At 44.9% G+C, this 13,729-nt stretch overlaps 1 protein-coding gene across 1 annotated transcript in view; it reads left to right on the top strand.

The window, feature by feature from the left end:
* Window positions 1-3,184: 3,184 nt before the first annotated feature.
* SMC4 (structural maintenance of chromosomes 4) overlaps window positions 3,185-13,729 on the top strand; it is a 33,260-nt gene continuing 22,715 nt past the window's right edge. Inside the window, exons 1-7 of the mRNA XM_049785527.1 lie at window positions 3,185-3,302; window positions 4,886-5,064; window positions 5,479-5,670; window positions 7,369-7,545; window positions 9,747-9,911; window positions 10,230-10,357; window positions 11,799-11,939. Of these exons, the coding sequence (XP_049641484.1) occupies window positions 3,185-3,302; window positions 4,886-5,064; window positions 5,479-5,670; window positions 7,369-7,545; window positions 9,747-9,911; window positions 10,230-10,357; window positions 11,799-11,939 (1,100 nt within the window). The remainder of the gene's footprint in view (window positions 3,303-4,885; window positions 5,065-5,478; window positions 5,671-7,368; window positions 7,546-9,746; window positions 9,912-10,229; window positions 10,358-11,798; window positions 11,940-13,729) is intronic.

Raw genomic sequence — 13,729 nt, 5'->3', positions numbered from 1 at the left:
CGAGGTTCGTCCTAGGCTAGCACCGGCAAGGCAGAACCCCTACCACTCCGTACCACTGCTCCAGTCCCCGGCCCCTACTATTGAGTTTCTTTTAAACCAGGTTAAGATGGTTTTCCAAACTCTTCATAAGTCATTCTTTTTTTTTTTTTCCTGGCTTTTGGGCCACACCCGGTGACGCTCAGAGGTTACTCCTGGCTATGCGCTCAGAAATTGCTCCAAGTTTGGGGAACCATATGGGATGCCAGGGGATCGAACCACGGTCTGTCCTAAGCTAGCGTCCTAAGGCAGACGCCGAACTGCTTATGCCACCACTCCAGCCCACATAAGTTATTCTTTTTTTTGGGGGGGGGGGGGAATCACACCCGGCGGTGCTCAGGGGTTACTCCTGGCTATCTGCTCAGAAATAGCCCCTGGCAGGCACGGGGGGACCATGTGGGACACCGGGATTTCGAACCAATCACCTTTGGTCCTGGATCAGCTGCTTGCAAGGCAAACACCGCTGTGCTATCTCTCCGGGCCCACATAAGTTATTCTTAACATTCTATAATTTATACTTAGCAATACCCTAAATAAGGTCACTATCACAAATAGTAATATCGAATGCTTATAACGTGCTAGAATAAATAACACAAACCCCATGAAGATATGAACTTTATAAATAAATTCTCTGATTGCTAAATTGTCCAATATAGATAAAACCTGATGAGAATTGGGATTCTGCTATCTTGTCCTTCCTCCAAGATACGCCATTCAAATTGATATGTTCTTTATGTTTTACAAAACCAATCTCTCTCCACACAGATTTTTATTTTTCTTGAATTTTGGGCAACACCAGGTGGTCTCAGGGATTATTCCCACTTCAGTTCTGTGGATAAGTTCAGGCAAGGATTTGAGGGCCACACAAAGGTGTGGAAGCCAGGTCAGGTGCATTCAAGGCAAATCCCCTACCCTCTGTGCTATCTCCACTCAGAATTTAGCATGATTTATAATAAATACCAAAAATCCACAAGATTGTAGAAACTCTCATAGGATCGCTACCATCCAAAAGACCTTTATAGTCTGTAGTGGGTCTTCTGCAAACCATGACTTACCACCTCTCCAACTTTAGATAAAAACTACACCACCCATCATGGTGCTTAGATAAAAGATATTTTAAACACACACACACACTACATCCATCATCCACTTCACCAAATTCCTAACTTTACAGGGAAAGGGATTCTGCCTCAGCTTGAGAAAAGCAGATGCTTTTTTTTTTTTTTTTTTTTTTTTTGGTTTTTGGGTCACACCTGGCAGCGCTCAGGGGTTCCTCCTGGCTCTAGGCTCAGAAATCGCTGCCGGCAGGCTCAGGGGACCATATGGGATGCCGGGATTCGATCCACTGTCCTTCTGCATGGAAGGCAAACGCATTACCTCCATGCTATCTCTCAGGCCCAAGCGTCTTAACATGTATTAAGTATTACTTGGCCACAGAGAATTTATTGATTCTTTCAAAGGATAAGCACTGTAGACAAAGAGAATTAAAACCAACCAACCAACCAACAAACAAACAAACAAAATCTGGGGCTCCCAGTTCTGAGTCCTTCCCGAACACAGGAGTGGGGACGTTAGCTATCCCGGGCACGCAAACCAGCACTTTATTTGCCGTGGGAGGTTTTCCCACACCGAATTTTGTGCAAATGCCAGGGGGAGGAGGTGAGCCAAGTCCAACCACGAGAAGTACACAACCCGTCCCCACAAAAAAGTAGTTTCCTGAAAACAATCTTTTTTTTTTTTTTTTTTTTTTGGATTTTGGGTCACACCCGGCCGCGCTCAGGGGTTCTTCCTGGCTCTTCTGTGCTTAGAAATTGCTCCAGGCAGGCTCGGGGGGACCATGTGGGATGCCGGGATTCGAACCACCGTCCTTCTGCTTGCAATGCAAACGCCCTACCTTCATGCAATCTCTCTGAACCCTTTTGTGTGTGTGTGTGTGTGTGTGTGTGTGTGTGTGTTTTGTTTGTTTGCAAACAATGTTTCCAAATCCTCGACTTTCAAGAAATGTTTCAGGGTAGGGGCCGGAGAGATAGCATGGAGGTAAGGCGTTTGCTTTGCATGCAGAAGGTCAGTGGTTCGAATCCCGGCGTCCCATAGGGTCCCCCGAGCCTGCCGGGAGCGCTTTCTGAGCAGGGACCCAGGAGGAACCAAACGAGCGCTGAGCCCTTCCGTTGAGCGTCGGGATCCGAGAGCGATCAACTAAGTGCGCGCCATCTCCGAAGGACCAGAGGTACCAGACCATCTCAGCCCTTCCGAGCCCGGCGCCTCCTACGGGAGCCTGAAGTCCAGTCCGCCGCGGTCCCCGGGGGGCGAGGCCTTGACCTTGATCCCCTTTACCTAAGCCTCGGAGGCCGCGAGCATCAAGTCTCCAGCAGCCGCGTCAGTCTGCGGTCCTGGGACGGCCGTCACCATGGAAACGCTAAACCCGCACCTACCCCCCCCCCGCCGCGGTCTCGCCAATTCTCGCGATACTTCCCCACAGCGCGTCATCCGGGCACTGTGGACCCGAAGCTCCGCCCATATCGCGAGCCCGCCCTCTCCTGAGAGTATTTCATTGGACCACGGAGCCCCGCCTTCCAGCGCGGGCGGGACGCTGCTCTACCTCCACTTGCAAATTCAGCAGTTTTATTTATCCCAAATAAAACGTTTTAGTGGTGAACGTCGGATGTCTATTACTGCGGTGCTGCTTCCTGGAAAACCTGATTTTTACTAAGTTGAAAAGCACTCTTGATGGAAGGAAATAGACACAGTCACTTCCTCCTTCCCGCGCGCCCTTATGCGCATGCGCGCGGACTTCCGCGCGTGCGCGATGGGCGCCCCCAAGATGGCGGCGGCGCCCGCCTCCCTTTTTTTTTTTTTTCCTTTCAAAAATCCAGCGGCTTCCCAGAGTGCCCCGCGCGCGCGCTTGTAACGAATTTCCGTTCGAGTTTGGATTTTCGGCGCCATTTTCGAGTGGAGGACCCGGAGACGAGACATCCCTCACCTGCCGGCCGCCTTGACGCGGAAGGGGGCCTCGCGGAGTCTCCCTCCCTTCCCGGCCACCCCGCGGACCTGCCCGGCCGAGCTCGGAACCGGAAGTGCCCGGGGTGCCCGGCGGTGGGTGAGAGGGCGCTAGGCGCGGACCCCCCCGACTTCCGCGGGGACCCCCGCGATGCCGCGCCGCGGGCCCCCCGCCGGCAGCACCGCGCGCCGCCACGCCGCCGCCCGGGATGAGGCGCCGCCGAGCCCCGACGGCTCGGGCGACGACGCGGGCCCCGAGCCCCCCACCGGTGAGCGCGGGGGGGCAGCGACGGCCGACCTCCTCGGCCCTCCCGCCTGCCCGCTGCCAGCCGGGCTTCGCGGGCCGTGGCCTCGCCGTCCAGGTCCGGGGCTGGCTTCGCGCGCCGCGTCCGGCCCTGCACCTGCGGGACTCGGCTTGCTTGGCCGAGCGATCTGGGTTTCCCAGCCGAGGCGCGCAGCTGCGGCAGCGATCGCGCCGTCCGCGTCGCGCCTCCCAGGGCTGCTGCGCTTGTGGGTGCTCGCTTGGGGGTCTTGGTTGCATGCAATCGACGCGACATCCCCGCCCCGGGATCGGGGATCCGGGGATGCGCGGCTCTGGCTCCTTCCTCCCTGGAGTTTGCACCGCACCTCGGTGGGACGCAGGTCGGCTGTCAGGTGTTGCGTTGCTCTACTTTGCTTTGCTTTGCATTGCATTGGTTTTTTTCTTTTTCTTTTTCGGAGCGGTGTTTTTTGAGGGACTGGGGTGTGTGTGGGGGGGGGGGTTAAAATGCAGCAAGGATGGACGCTCAAAACTTTGGAGGATTTCAAGGAGACGAAATGCAACACACTGCACTCGCCTCTTTGCACGGCCGTGGGGTGCGCTGGGTGTGGGTGTGTGTCTGAGTGTGTGAGGGACTGGGGTGTGTTTGTGTGTGTGTGTGTGGTTAAAATGCAGCAAGGATGGACGCTCAAAACTTAGGAGGATTTTAAGGAGACGGAATGCAACACGCTGCACTTGCCTCTGCACGGTCGTGGGGTGCGCTGGGTGTGTGTGTGTGAGGGACTCGGGTGTGTTTGTGTGTGTGGTTAAAATGCAGCAAGGATGGACACTCAAAACTTTGGAGGATTTCAAGGAGACGGAATGCAACACGCTGCACTCGCCTCTTTGCACAGCCGTGGGGTGCGCTGGGTGTGTGTGTGTCTGTGAGTGTGTGAGGGATTGGGGTGTGTTTGTGTGTGTGTGGTTAAAATGCAGCAAGGATGGACGCTCAAAACTTTGGAGGATTTCAAGGAGACGAAATGCAACACTGCACGGTCATGGGGTGCGCTGGGTGTGTGTGTGTGTGTGTGTGTGTGTGTGTGTGTGAGTGAGGATTTCAAGAAGACGGAATGCAACACACTGCACTTGACTCTGCACGGTCGTGGGGTGCGCTGGGTGTGTGTGTGTGGTGTGTGTGAGGGACTGGGGTGTGTTTGTGTGTGTGTGGTTAAAGTGCAGCAAGGATGGACGCTCAAAACGTTGGAGGATTTCAAGGAGACGGAATGCAACACACTGCACTTGCTTCTGTACGGTCGTGGGGTGTGCTGGGTGTGTGTGTGTGTGTGTGTCTGTGTGTGTGTGTGTGTGTTTGCGCGCGGGACTGAGAAGTTGTGAGCTTCGGAGGCTTTCAAGGAAACGGAATGCAGCACATTGCACTTGCACTTGCCTCTGCACGGTCGTGGGTGCGCTGGGTTTTATTTTTTTTGAAAGCATAGGAGGCTCGGGCATTGTCCCTGAGCTGATTTGATGGCTGCAACTGTTGTTGTCTTCTGGCCCCGTCCCCCTTCCTTGCCCCGCTGCTGCTGACATTTCCTTCTGCACGGACGGCTTTAGAGCCCCCCGCTGAGGAAATCGATGACCGGACCCCGGAGGAAATTTTGAGCAGCATCCCGCCTCCGCCGCCGCCTGCCATGACCAACGAGCCCGGGGCGCCCCGGCTCATGATCACCCACATTGTGAACCAGAACTTCAAGTCTTACGCGGGCGAAAAAGTCCTGGGACCTTTTCATAAGGTAGTTCACTTTTCCCCTGAAGTGTTGGTTCGTTTTCGTTTACCGGCTTTCCATTTTGTCCTTTTGCATTTTGCAATGCAGCAAGTTGATAGTATCGCATGTGTTTCCTATCCCGGGAACGATTAGAAAGAGCTGTTCTCTGGTTTTTTTTTTTTTTGAACGCCAAATAGTCTTGAGCCAAATAGTCGCCCTCTCTGAATAGTCCTTGTTTCAAGGACTTTGAATTTTTCTGTCTGGGTTAAAATTAAGAGTATGTCCGGAGGGTGTTAAGGCCTCGTTGAAAATAAGGTTTAAGTTGTATGATCTTTTAGCAACAAGACAGAAAAAAAATTAAGCAGCTTCATTTAAAAACTATTATTACCAGTTTGACCTGTATGTATCGCCTTAACTTTGCTTTCTGTTGTTTCTGTGCAGCGTTTTTCCTGTATCATTGGGCCAAACGGCAGTGGGAAATCCAATGTTATCGATTCTATGCTTTTTGTATTTGGCTACCGAGCCCAAAAAATAAGATCTAAAAAGCTCTCGGTTCTGATACATAATTCTGATGAACACAAGGATATTCAGAGTTGTACGGTAGAAGTTCATTTTCAAAAAATAATTGATAAGGTAAGGGATTTAGTACCTTACTTGCAACTTCTGGGGAAAATGTGTGAATAATTTAATTGCTTGACACATTTGTATTATTATTGACCCTTTTTTTTTTCCCAGTTAGCATATAATTAGAGCAAATCGTCACTTTGTTGATTCCATGATGGTGCTTGCTTTCTGGTGAATGGTGGCGGCAGCTGTTAAACTCTTAAAATATTAACATTTTGGCCAGGGAAATATAATTAACTTACCTTTTTGGAACAACACACTGTGCTTTTCTTTTTCAATGAGGGCCAAGCAGGCATTTTTTTTGACTATACATTTTAGTTTTGTTTTTGTTATCTTTTTTTTTTTTTTTTTTTGGTTTTTTCGGGCCACACCGGTTTGATGCTCAGGGGTTACTCCTGGCTAAGCGCTCAGAAATTGCCCCTGGCTTGGGGGACCCTGTGAGACACCGGGGCAGTCCTTCCTTGGCTAGCACTTGCAAGGCAGACACCTTACCTCTAGCACCACCTCGCCGGCCCCACCTTTTTTTTTTTTTTTTTAAATTGCTTTTGGATGACTACCTAAACATTGACTGTAATCGTGGCCAATTCTTATTCTATTAATTATTTTGAGTCACATTAAATTTAGTGGTGTTAGTGGCTCCATGTATCCGTAATAGCAGTACTTCTATTTGAATTGCCCGTTTAAAACAGGAAGGGTCGAACTAATATGTTTGTATTTTAGGAAATTATACAAAGTTGCAAGTAAAATGTTTCTAGATTGTGCGGGTCTCTCGGTATTTTTTCCCTTATGTTTATTAAGTAGCTTGAAACTCATGGTTCAAAATGAGTAGCTAAAACCTAGAAATATAGAAAACTATTACACAGTAAAATGGGTGTGACTTGACCTGGTTTTGCTCAATTGGGGGGGTCGACTAAATGTACACAGTAGCATCTATTTTAATTTTATTTCTTAGCACCTTTAGTACAATTTGAGATGAAAAATAAACACCCAATAAATGGATTTTATTCCTTCCCATATTTACATTGGAGTCATGTAAATGTTTAAGAGCCTTGATTTCAAAATAAAAGCCCTATGAGGAAAAATGATTACTATTAAAGTAGATTTGCCCTTTGTTTAAAATACTTTTATTTTTATTTTATTTATTTATTTATTTATTTTTTGGTTTTTGGGTCACACCCGGCGGTGCTCAGGGGTTACTCCTGGCTATCTGCTCAGAAATAGCCCCTGGCAGGCACGGAGGACCATATGAGACTCTGGGATTTGAACCAACCACCTTAGGTCCTGGGTCAGCTGCTTGCAAGGCAAACTAAAATAATTTGAGTTGTTAATTCTTTGCGATTTTTATTATTTTATTTTTCCTTGAATCATCTATCAGCATAATTTAATAACTTGTATGGATTAATTGGGGATATGGTGAAGGTTATGGTTCCCTCAACTCTTCTGAGTTAAAATATGCTTTTAGGCTTGTTTGGAATGGGGGGGTGTTTTTATGTTGTTGATTGCAATTTTTAATGTTGGTTTTCTGTTTTTATGAGGAAGGGATCAAACAACTTGAAAGAAATATTGCATTAAGAAAGTTTGGGGACTTTTGTCTGTGTGTTTAAATCGAAGTTTATAATCAATAGAATTGGTTTCAATAGGCAGTTAGTGAAATTTGGAGTGAGCCTATGAAATAAGTTGTTTTCTGGTTTTTTTCCCTCAAAACAGGAAGGGGATGATTATGAAGTCGTTCCTAACAGTAACTTCTATGTATCTAGAACTGCTTATAGAGATAATACTTCAGTCTATCACATAAGTGGGAAGAAATCAACATTTAGGGATGTTGGAAATCTTCTCCGAAGTCATGGAATTGACTTGGACCATAATAGATTTTTAATCTTGCAGGTAAACTTACTAGACTTCATAGTTTCTCGTTATTTGTTAAATGACGCTTAGGGAAGTCCCTTGCTTGGTAAATTGTGTAATCTTGACACCTTAAACTACTGTAGCAGCACATCATGGTTTACATACTGTAGTCGAGATGCGAATCATTATTTGCTGCTCTAGAAATTTAAGGAAATTCATTCATAATTAACATTTTCATATCAGCAGTTTGTTTTCTCATTTGAATGAGCTGGCATACTTGTTCCGCTCTAGCAGCACGTAAATATTGGCGTAGTGAAATAAATATTAAACACCAATATTATTGTGCTGCTTTAGCGTGACAGAGATAGATCAACTATCATTTCTGTTTTTATTTCTCTCTACATAGCATTTCAAATGAAATCATGTTTTAAATCACCTTTTTATTTGGTTTATTGGCATTTTGATGTTTGTCTGAGAACCTAATTTATTCATAAAATATATAGCTGAGCTTTGTTTTATTTAGAAAACATCCTACTTTAACCAGTATTATTGGAAAGATTAAAAATGCTAACTTAAATTTCATTCTTATTTGTCACAAAATTTTAAGGGGTATAAAACTTAAGTTCCTGGTGTTAATTTTATTAGAAACCCTGTATGATTTGATTAAGATAATATCTATCACGATTGCTTGATAAGAAAATTTTCCAATTTTTTTTGTTAACAGTTACTGTTAAATATTGCTATTTGACAGATGTATTAAAATTGCTTTATTTGACGCTATCTTTTCCTATCAGAAACCCAGAATCGACAAGAGCAAAGTGGGAAAGTTTTATTTTAAACTAGATTTTTTTTTTTTTTTGTGGTTTTTGGGTCACACCCGGCAGTGTTCAGGGGTTATTCCTGGCTCCAGGCTCAGAAATTGCTCCTGGCAGGCACGGGGGACCATATGGGACACTGGGATTCGAACCAATGACCTCTTGCATGAAAGGCAAAGCCTTACCTCCGTGCTATCTCTCAGGCCCCGAACATCTTTTTCAATCTAATGGCCTTGTTTTTTAAGTGAGAACTTTTAAATTGGGGGCATTTTTACATAGCCCAGTATAGAGGAAGTTTCATAATAATCATGTAGGGGAAGAATTCAACTATCGTGGTTTTATTTTATCTTCATAGAAAAAGTAATTTATGGGGCCTGAGAGATAGCATAGAGGTAAGGCATTTGCCTTTCATGCAGGAGGTCATCGGTTCTAATCCCGGCGCCCCATATGGTTCCCCGTGCCTGCCAGGAGCATTTTCTGAGCCTGGAGCCAGGAATAACCCCTGAGCACTGCCGGGTGTGACCCAAAAACCACCAAAAAAAAAAAAAAAAAGAAAGAAAGGAAAAGAAAAAGTTATTTATGGGGCTGGAGAGATAGCACAAGTAAGGCGCTTGCCTTAAACACGGAAGGATGGTGGTTCAAATCCCGGCATCCCATTTATGAACCCCTGAGCACTGCTGGGTGTGAACCAAAAAACAGAAAAAGTAATTTATGGGGCTGGAGTGGTGGTACAAGCGGTAGGGCATTTGTCTTGCATGCACTGACCTAGGGCGGTCCAGTGTTAATCCCCCAACGTTCCATATGGTCCCTGAGCCTCACTGGGTGTGGACCCCCCCCCCCCCAAAAAAGGAAGAAAAGAAAAATTAATTTATATTGAAAGAGCATTCAAAATGGGAAATCTTCCTTTGGTTTATGAAAATACATAAAATTTCATAGAATATCATTCATGTTTCATAAGTCACTTAATTCCATAAGAGCATACATAAGGAATGGAAGATAACATTTCTCTGTCATTTATAATTTTGTAAATGCATGGTGTTTTTAAAATGTTTTTGATTGTGATACTATGTTTCTAATATTATTAACGATTTTACAATCACACCAGCACCAGTGTACTCAGCTCCCTTCTTAAGGTCCTTGAGGCCCCTTCCTTTGTGTCTACCCCAAAATTTAGTTCTGTGCATCAGTTCTCCCCTGTGTAATGTGCCTTTGACCCTTTTTGCTACCTTAATGTTTAAGAAGATACGTGTTTTACCTCTTCTGAGTGAAAGAACATTTTGATGTGTGCCTTGTTATGAATCGTATTAATATATATTTAATTGTTGCTATTGGATTTTTGAGTTGACTTTCAAATTCTCACATTGGCTTGATTTAGTACTTTTAAATGTACACGGCAAGTGTAAAATAGGATGCCTTTTTTTAAAGGGTGAAGTTGAGCAAATTGCCATGATGAAACCAAAAGGCCAGACAGAACACGATGAGGGTATGCTTGAATATCTAGAAGATATCATTGGTTGTGGACGACTAAATGAACCTATTAAAGTCTTGTGTCGGAGAGTTGAAATATTAAATGAACATAGAGGAGAAAAGGTGACTTCTATACTCCTGTTATGAAACTATAAATCTGTAGTCTATAAATTAACATTTTACTGAAGTTGGGTATTACAGATCATAATTTTTACTGAATAAATGTTTGCTGTAGTTTCCTTTTGATTATTTGAAACATTGCTTGAACCATTAGTGGTTTATGCACTCTGGTGCTTTGTGCTCAGAAGAGACCCTTAGCAATGACCAGAGAGTATCATGTGGTGTCAGGGATCAATCTAGGGTTGGCTGCATGCATAGCAAGTGCCTTAACCTGTCTTCTCCCTCTCAGACGATGAGCCAATATGCTTTTAACTTTTGTAGTTAAACAGAGTGAAGATGGTAGAAAAAGAAAAGGATGCCTTAGAAGGAGAGAAGAATGCAGCCATTGAGTTTCTTACTTTAGAAAATGAGATATTTAAAAAAAAGAGTCATGTTTGTCAATATTACATGTAAGTATCTTTTTTTTTTTTTTTTTTTACCAATTTTTCTATTAGTTTCCAGCATGAAGTGAAAGCCCCTTTTCCGGGGCTGGAGAGATAGCATAGCGATAGGGCGTTTGCCTTGCATGCTGCCGATCCAGGAAAGATGGTTTGAATCCTGGCATCCCATATGGTCCCCTGTGCCTGCCAGGACTGATTTCTGAGTGCAGAGCCAGGAGTAACCCTGAGCACTGCCGGGTTGACCGAAAAAGAAAAAAAAAAAACAAACAAAAAAGAAGAAATCCCTTTTCCAGAATTTAGAAAAATGTTAAGACAAAACAAAAGGAATTTTTTTGCTGCTGGTGATTTTTTTTTTTAAACCTTTAGTCATCTTTCTTAGGGGGTGGGGATTAAACCTGGAGTATCACACATGCAAGGCAAATGTTTGCTTATATGTTAAGTTAATATTGTACTAAGGTGGGGCTCGGAGAGATAGCACAGCGGCGTTTGCCTTGCAAGCAGCCAATTCAGGACCAAAGGTGGTTGGTTCGAATCCCGGTGTCCCATGTGGTCCCTTGTGCCTGCCAGGAGCTATTTCTGAGCAGACAGCCAGGAGAAAACTCCTGAGTACCTCGGGTGTGGCCCAAAAACCAAAAAAAAAAAAAAAGAATTGTACTAAGGTTTTGGGGGTAGGGGTTACATTACACTCAGTGTTGCTTAGAGGCTTCCTCCCTCCTGGCTCTATACTTAGGGATCACTCCTGGCAGGTTCAGGAGACTCTATGGAGTTCTGGGAATCAAACCAAGGGTTGAGTGTTGGCAAAGCCTGAGGTTGATTTTTTTTTTTCTTAATCTACTTATTTGTAAAGTAACTTTACAACTGTTTACTATTCTTTTTTGTGGGGGAGCCACTCCTGGCTTGGGGTACCATATGGGACACCCGGGATTGAACCATGGTCCCTCCTGAGTCAGCTGTGTGCAAAGCAAACACGCCTTATTGCTGCGCCATACCGCCATACCTCCGGCCCCTGTTTACTATTCTAAATAGTTTTCTATTTGTATGTTCTTCTTTGGTTCATATAATAGTCATTTATTCTTTTTTTTTTTTTTTTTTTTGGTTTTTGGTTTTTGGTTTTTGGGCCACACCCGGCGTTGCTCAGGGGTTACTCCTGGCTGTCTGCTCAGAAATAGCTCCTGGCAGGCACGGGGGACCATATGGGACACCGGGATTCGAACCAACCACCTTTGGTCCTGGATCGGCTGCTTGCAAGGCAAATACCGCTGTGCTATCTCTCCAGGCCCAAGTCATTTATTCTTAATCTAACCTTAATCCTTCTCCTTTCATTATCTTTGGGTGATTATAAATTGAGTAGCTCTGGTACCTCCTTAGGAACAGCTGATGATTCTAAAAACAGTAAAGCAGGTTTAGATAAGATTCTATAGAATTACCACTTTTGTTATTCTTTCTACAGTTATGATCTGCAGAAACGAATTGCTGAAATGGAAAATCAGAAGGAAAAAATTGATGAAGATACAAAAGAAATCAATGAAAAGAGCAGTAAACTGTCTAATGACATGAAAGCAAAAAATAAAGCTGTGAAAGATGTAGAGAAGTAATGATCTTTTTTGTTTGTTTTTGTTTTGGGGTTTCACCTGTTGGGTTACTTCTGGCTATGCACTCAGAAATCACTCCTAGCATGCTGGGGGACCATATGAGATGCCGGGAATCAAACCCGAGGTTGTGTCTGGGTCCTTCTGGATGCAAGGCAAAAGCCCTACCACTGTGCTAGCTCTCCGGCCCAAGTAGTAATCTTTAGGGAAGTTAAAAATACTTAGGTTTGGGGCCGGGAAGGTGGCGCTAGAGGTAAGGTGTCTGCCTTGCAAACGCTAGCGTAGGACGGACCGCGGTTCGATCCCCCGGTGTCCCATATGGTCCCCCAAGCCAGGGGCGATTTCTGAGCGCATAGCCAGGAGTAACCCCTGAGCATCAAACGGTGTGGCCCAAAAACCAAAAAAAAAAAAAAAAGGTTTAAAAAAAATGGGGGGGCCGGAGGGATAGCATGGAGGTAGGGCGTTTGCCTTGCATGCAGGAGGTCAGTGGTTCCAAAAAAATTAGGTTCACTTGATTTTTTTATTATGTCTATATATAGTTTTGTAAGTGCCATATAAATGTTAACATTTCGCTAAGAAAATTTAATTGCTTGCATCTAATTTGGTGTTCAACATGTGCAGTACCTCCCCATAATGGGGATGTGGAATAAACTGAGTAATTTCCTCTGTCCCTGTCTATAAAGGGGCTGGTCAATTAAATAAGTTCAGTTCTATCTGCCCAGCAGTTGCCTAAAGTAATGGAGGCTGCTGCCCTCTACTGACTTAGCATAATAACAGCATTGCAGCTAAAAGCTTTTGAAATGACCAAACAAGTAGAATTCTGAAAGGGGATTATCTTCTTTTTCTTTCTTTCTTTCTTTTTTTTTTTTTATTCTTTTTTTTGGGGGGAGGTCATACCTGGCAGCGCTCAGGGGTTACTCCTGGCTCTATGCTCAGAAATCTCCTGGCATGCTCAAGGCAACCATATGGGATGCCAGGATTTGAACCACCATCCTTCTGCATGCAGGGCAAACGCTTTACCTCCATGCTATCTCTCCGGCCCCGGTTATCTTTTTCAACATCTAGTCTTGCTTAAGATTCAGTGTAGTACTTAGGATCAAGCTCAGCATCCTGCCCCTGCCTGTCCAGTCCCATTTCCCCTCTTCCCTCCTGCCCCCCCATTCACTCCCCCCTTGATTTGTCTCCCCTACCCCAAGACTAGAATATCCTAGTTTCATCTTAGTCTTTCCCAGTTTTAGAGTCTCTACCCATCATCATTGACTCCTTACCCATTTGATTGTCTTTAAGTGATTGATTGTACTTTGCAGGTAGGAGGTAGAGTGACAAGAATTGACCCCAGTGCTTCACCCATGCAGAGCAAGTGATTTTTCACTGAGCAGTGTTTCTGACCGTAGTTTTACTTAGGTTTAGGTGTAGAAAATTTTACCATAAAAATCTGTCACTGAAAAAAAAAAAAAAATCTGTCACTGAAGGGGCTGGAGAGATAGCATGGAGGGTAGGGTGTTTGCCTTGCATGCAGAAGGACTGTGGTTCAAATCCCGGCATCCCATATGGTCCCCAAGCCTGTCAGGAGCAATTTCTGAGCACAGAGCCAGGAGTAACAACCCCTGAGTGCTGCTGGTTGTGACCCCCTCCCCCCAAATAAAAGGCAAAGAAAAATCTGTCACTGAAAAATGAATTATTTCTTACTGTTTTTGTTTTGGGGTCACAGCAATGCTCAAGGCTTACTCCTGGCTCTGCACTCAAGATTTACTCCTGACATTATTTAGGAAACATAGAGGATGTTGTAGAT

The sequence above is a fragment of the Suncus etruscus genome, chromosome 13 (assembly GCF_024139225.1).
Source record: "Suncus etruscus isolate mSunEtr1 chromosome 13, mSunEtr1.pri.cur, whole genome shotgun sequence".
Classification (NCBI taxonomy): Eukaryota; Metazoa; Chordata; class Mammalia; order Eulipotyphla; family Soricidae; genus Suncus; species Suncus etruscus.
The sequence above is the reverse complement of the archived record's forward strand: the minus strand, read 5'-3'. Positions and strand labels throughout refer to the sequence as shown.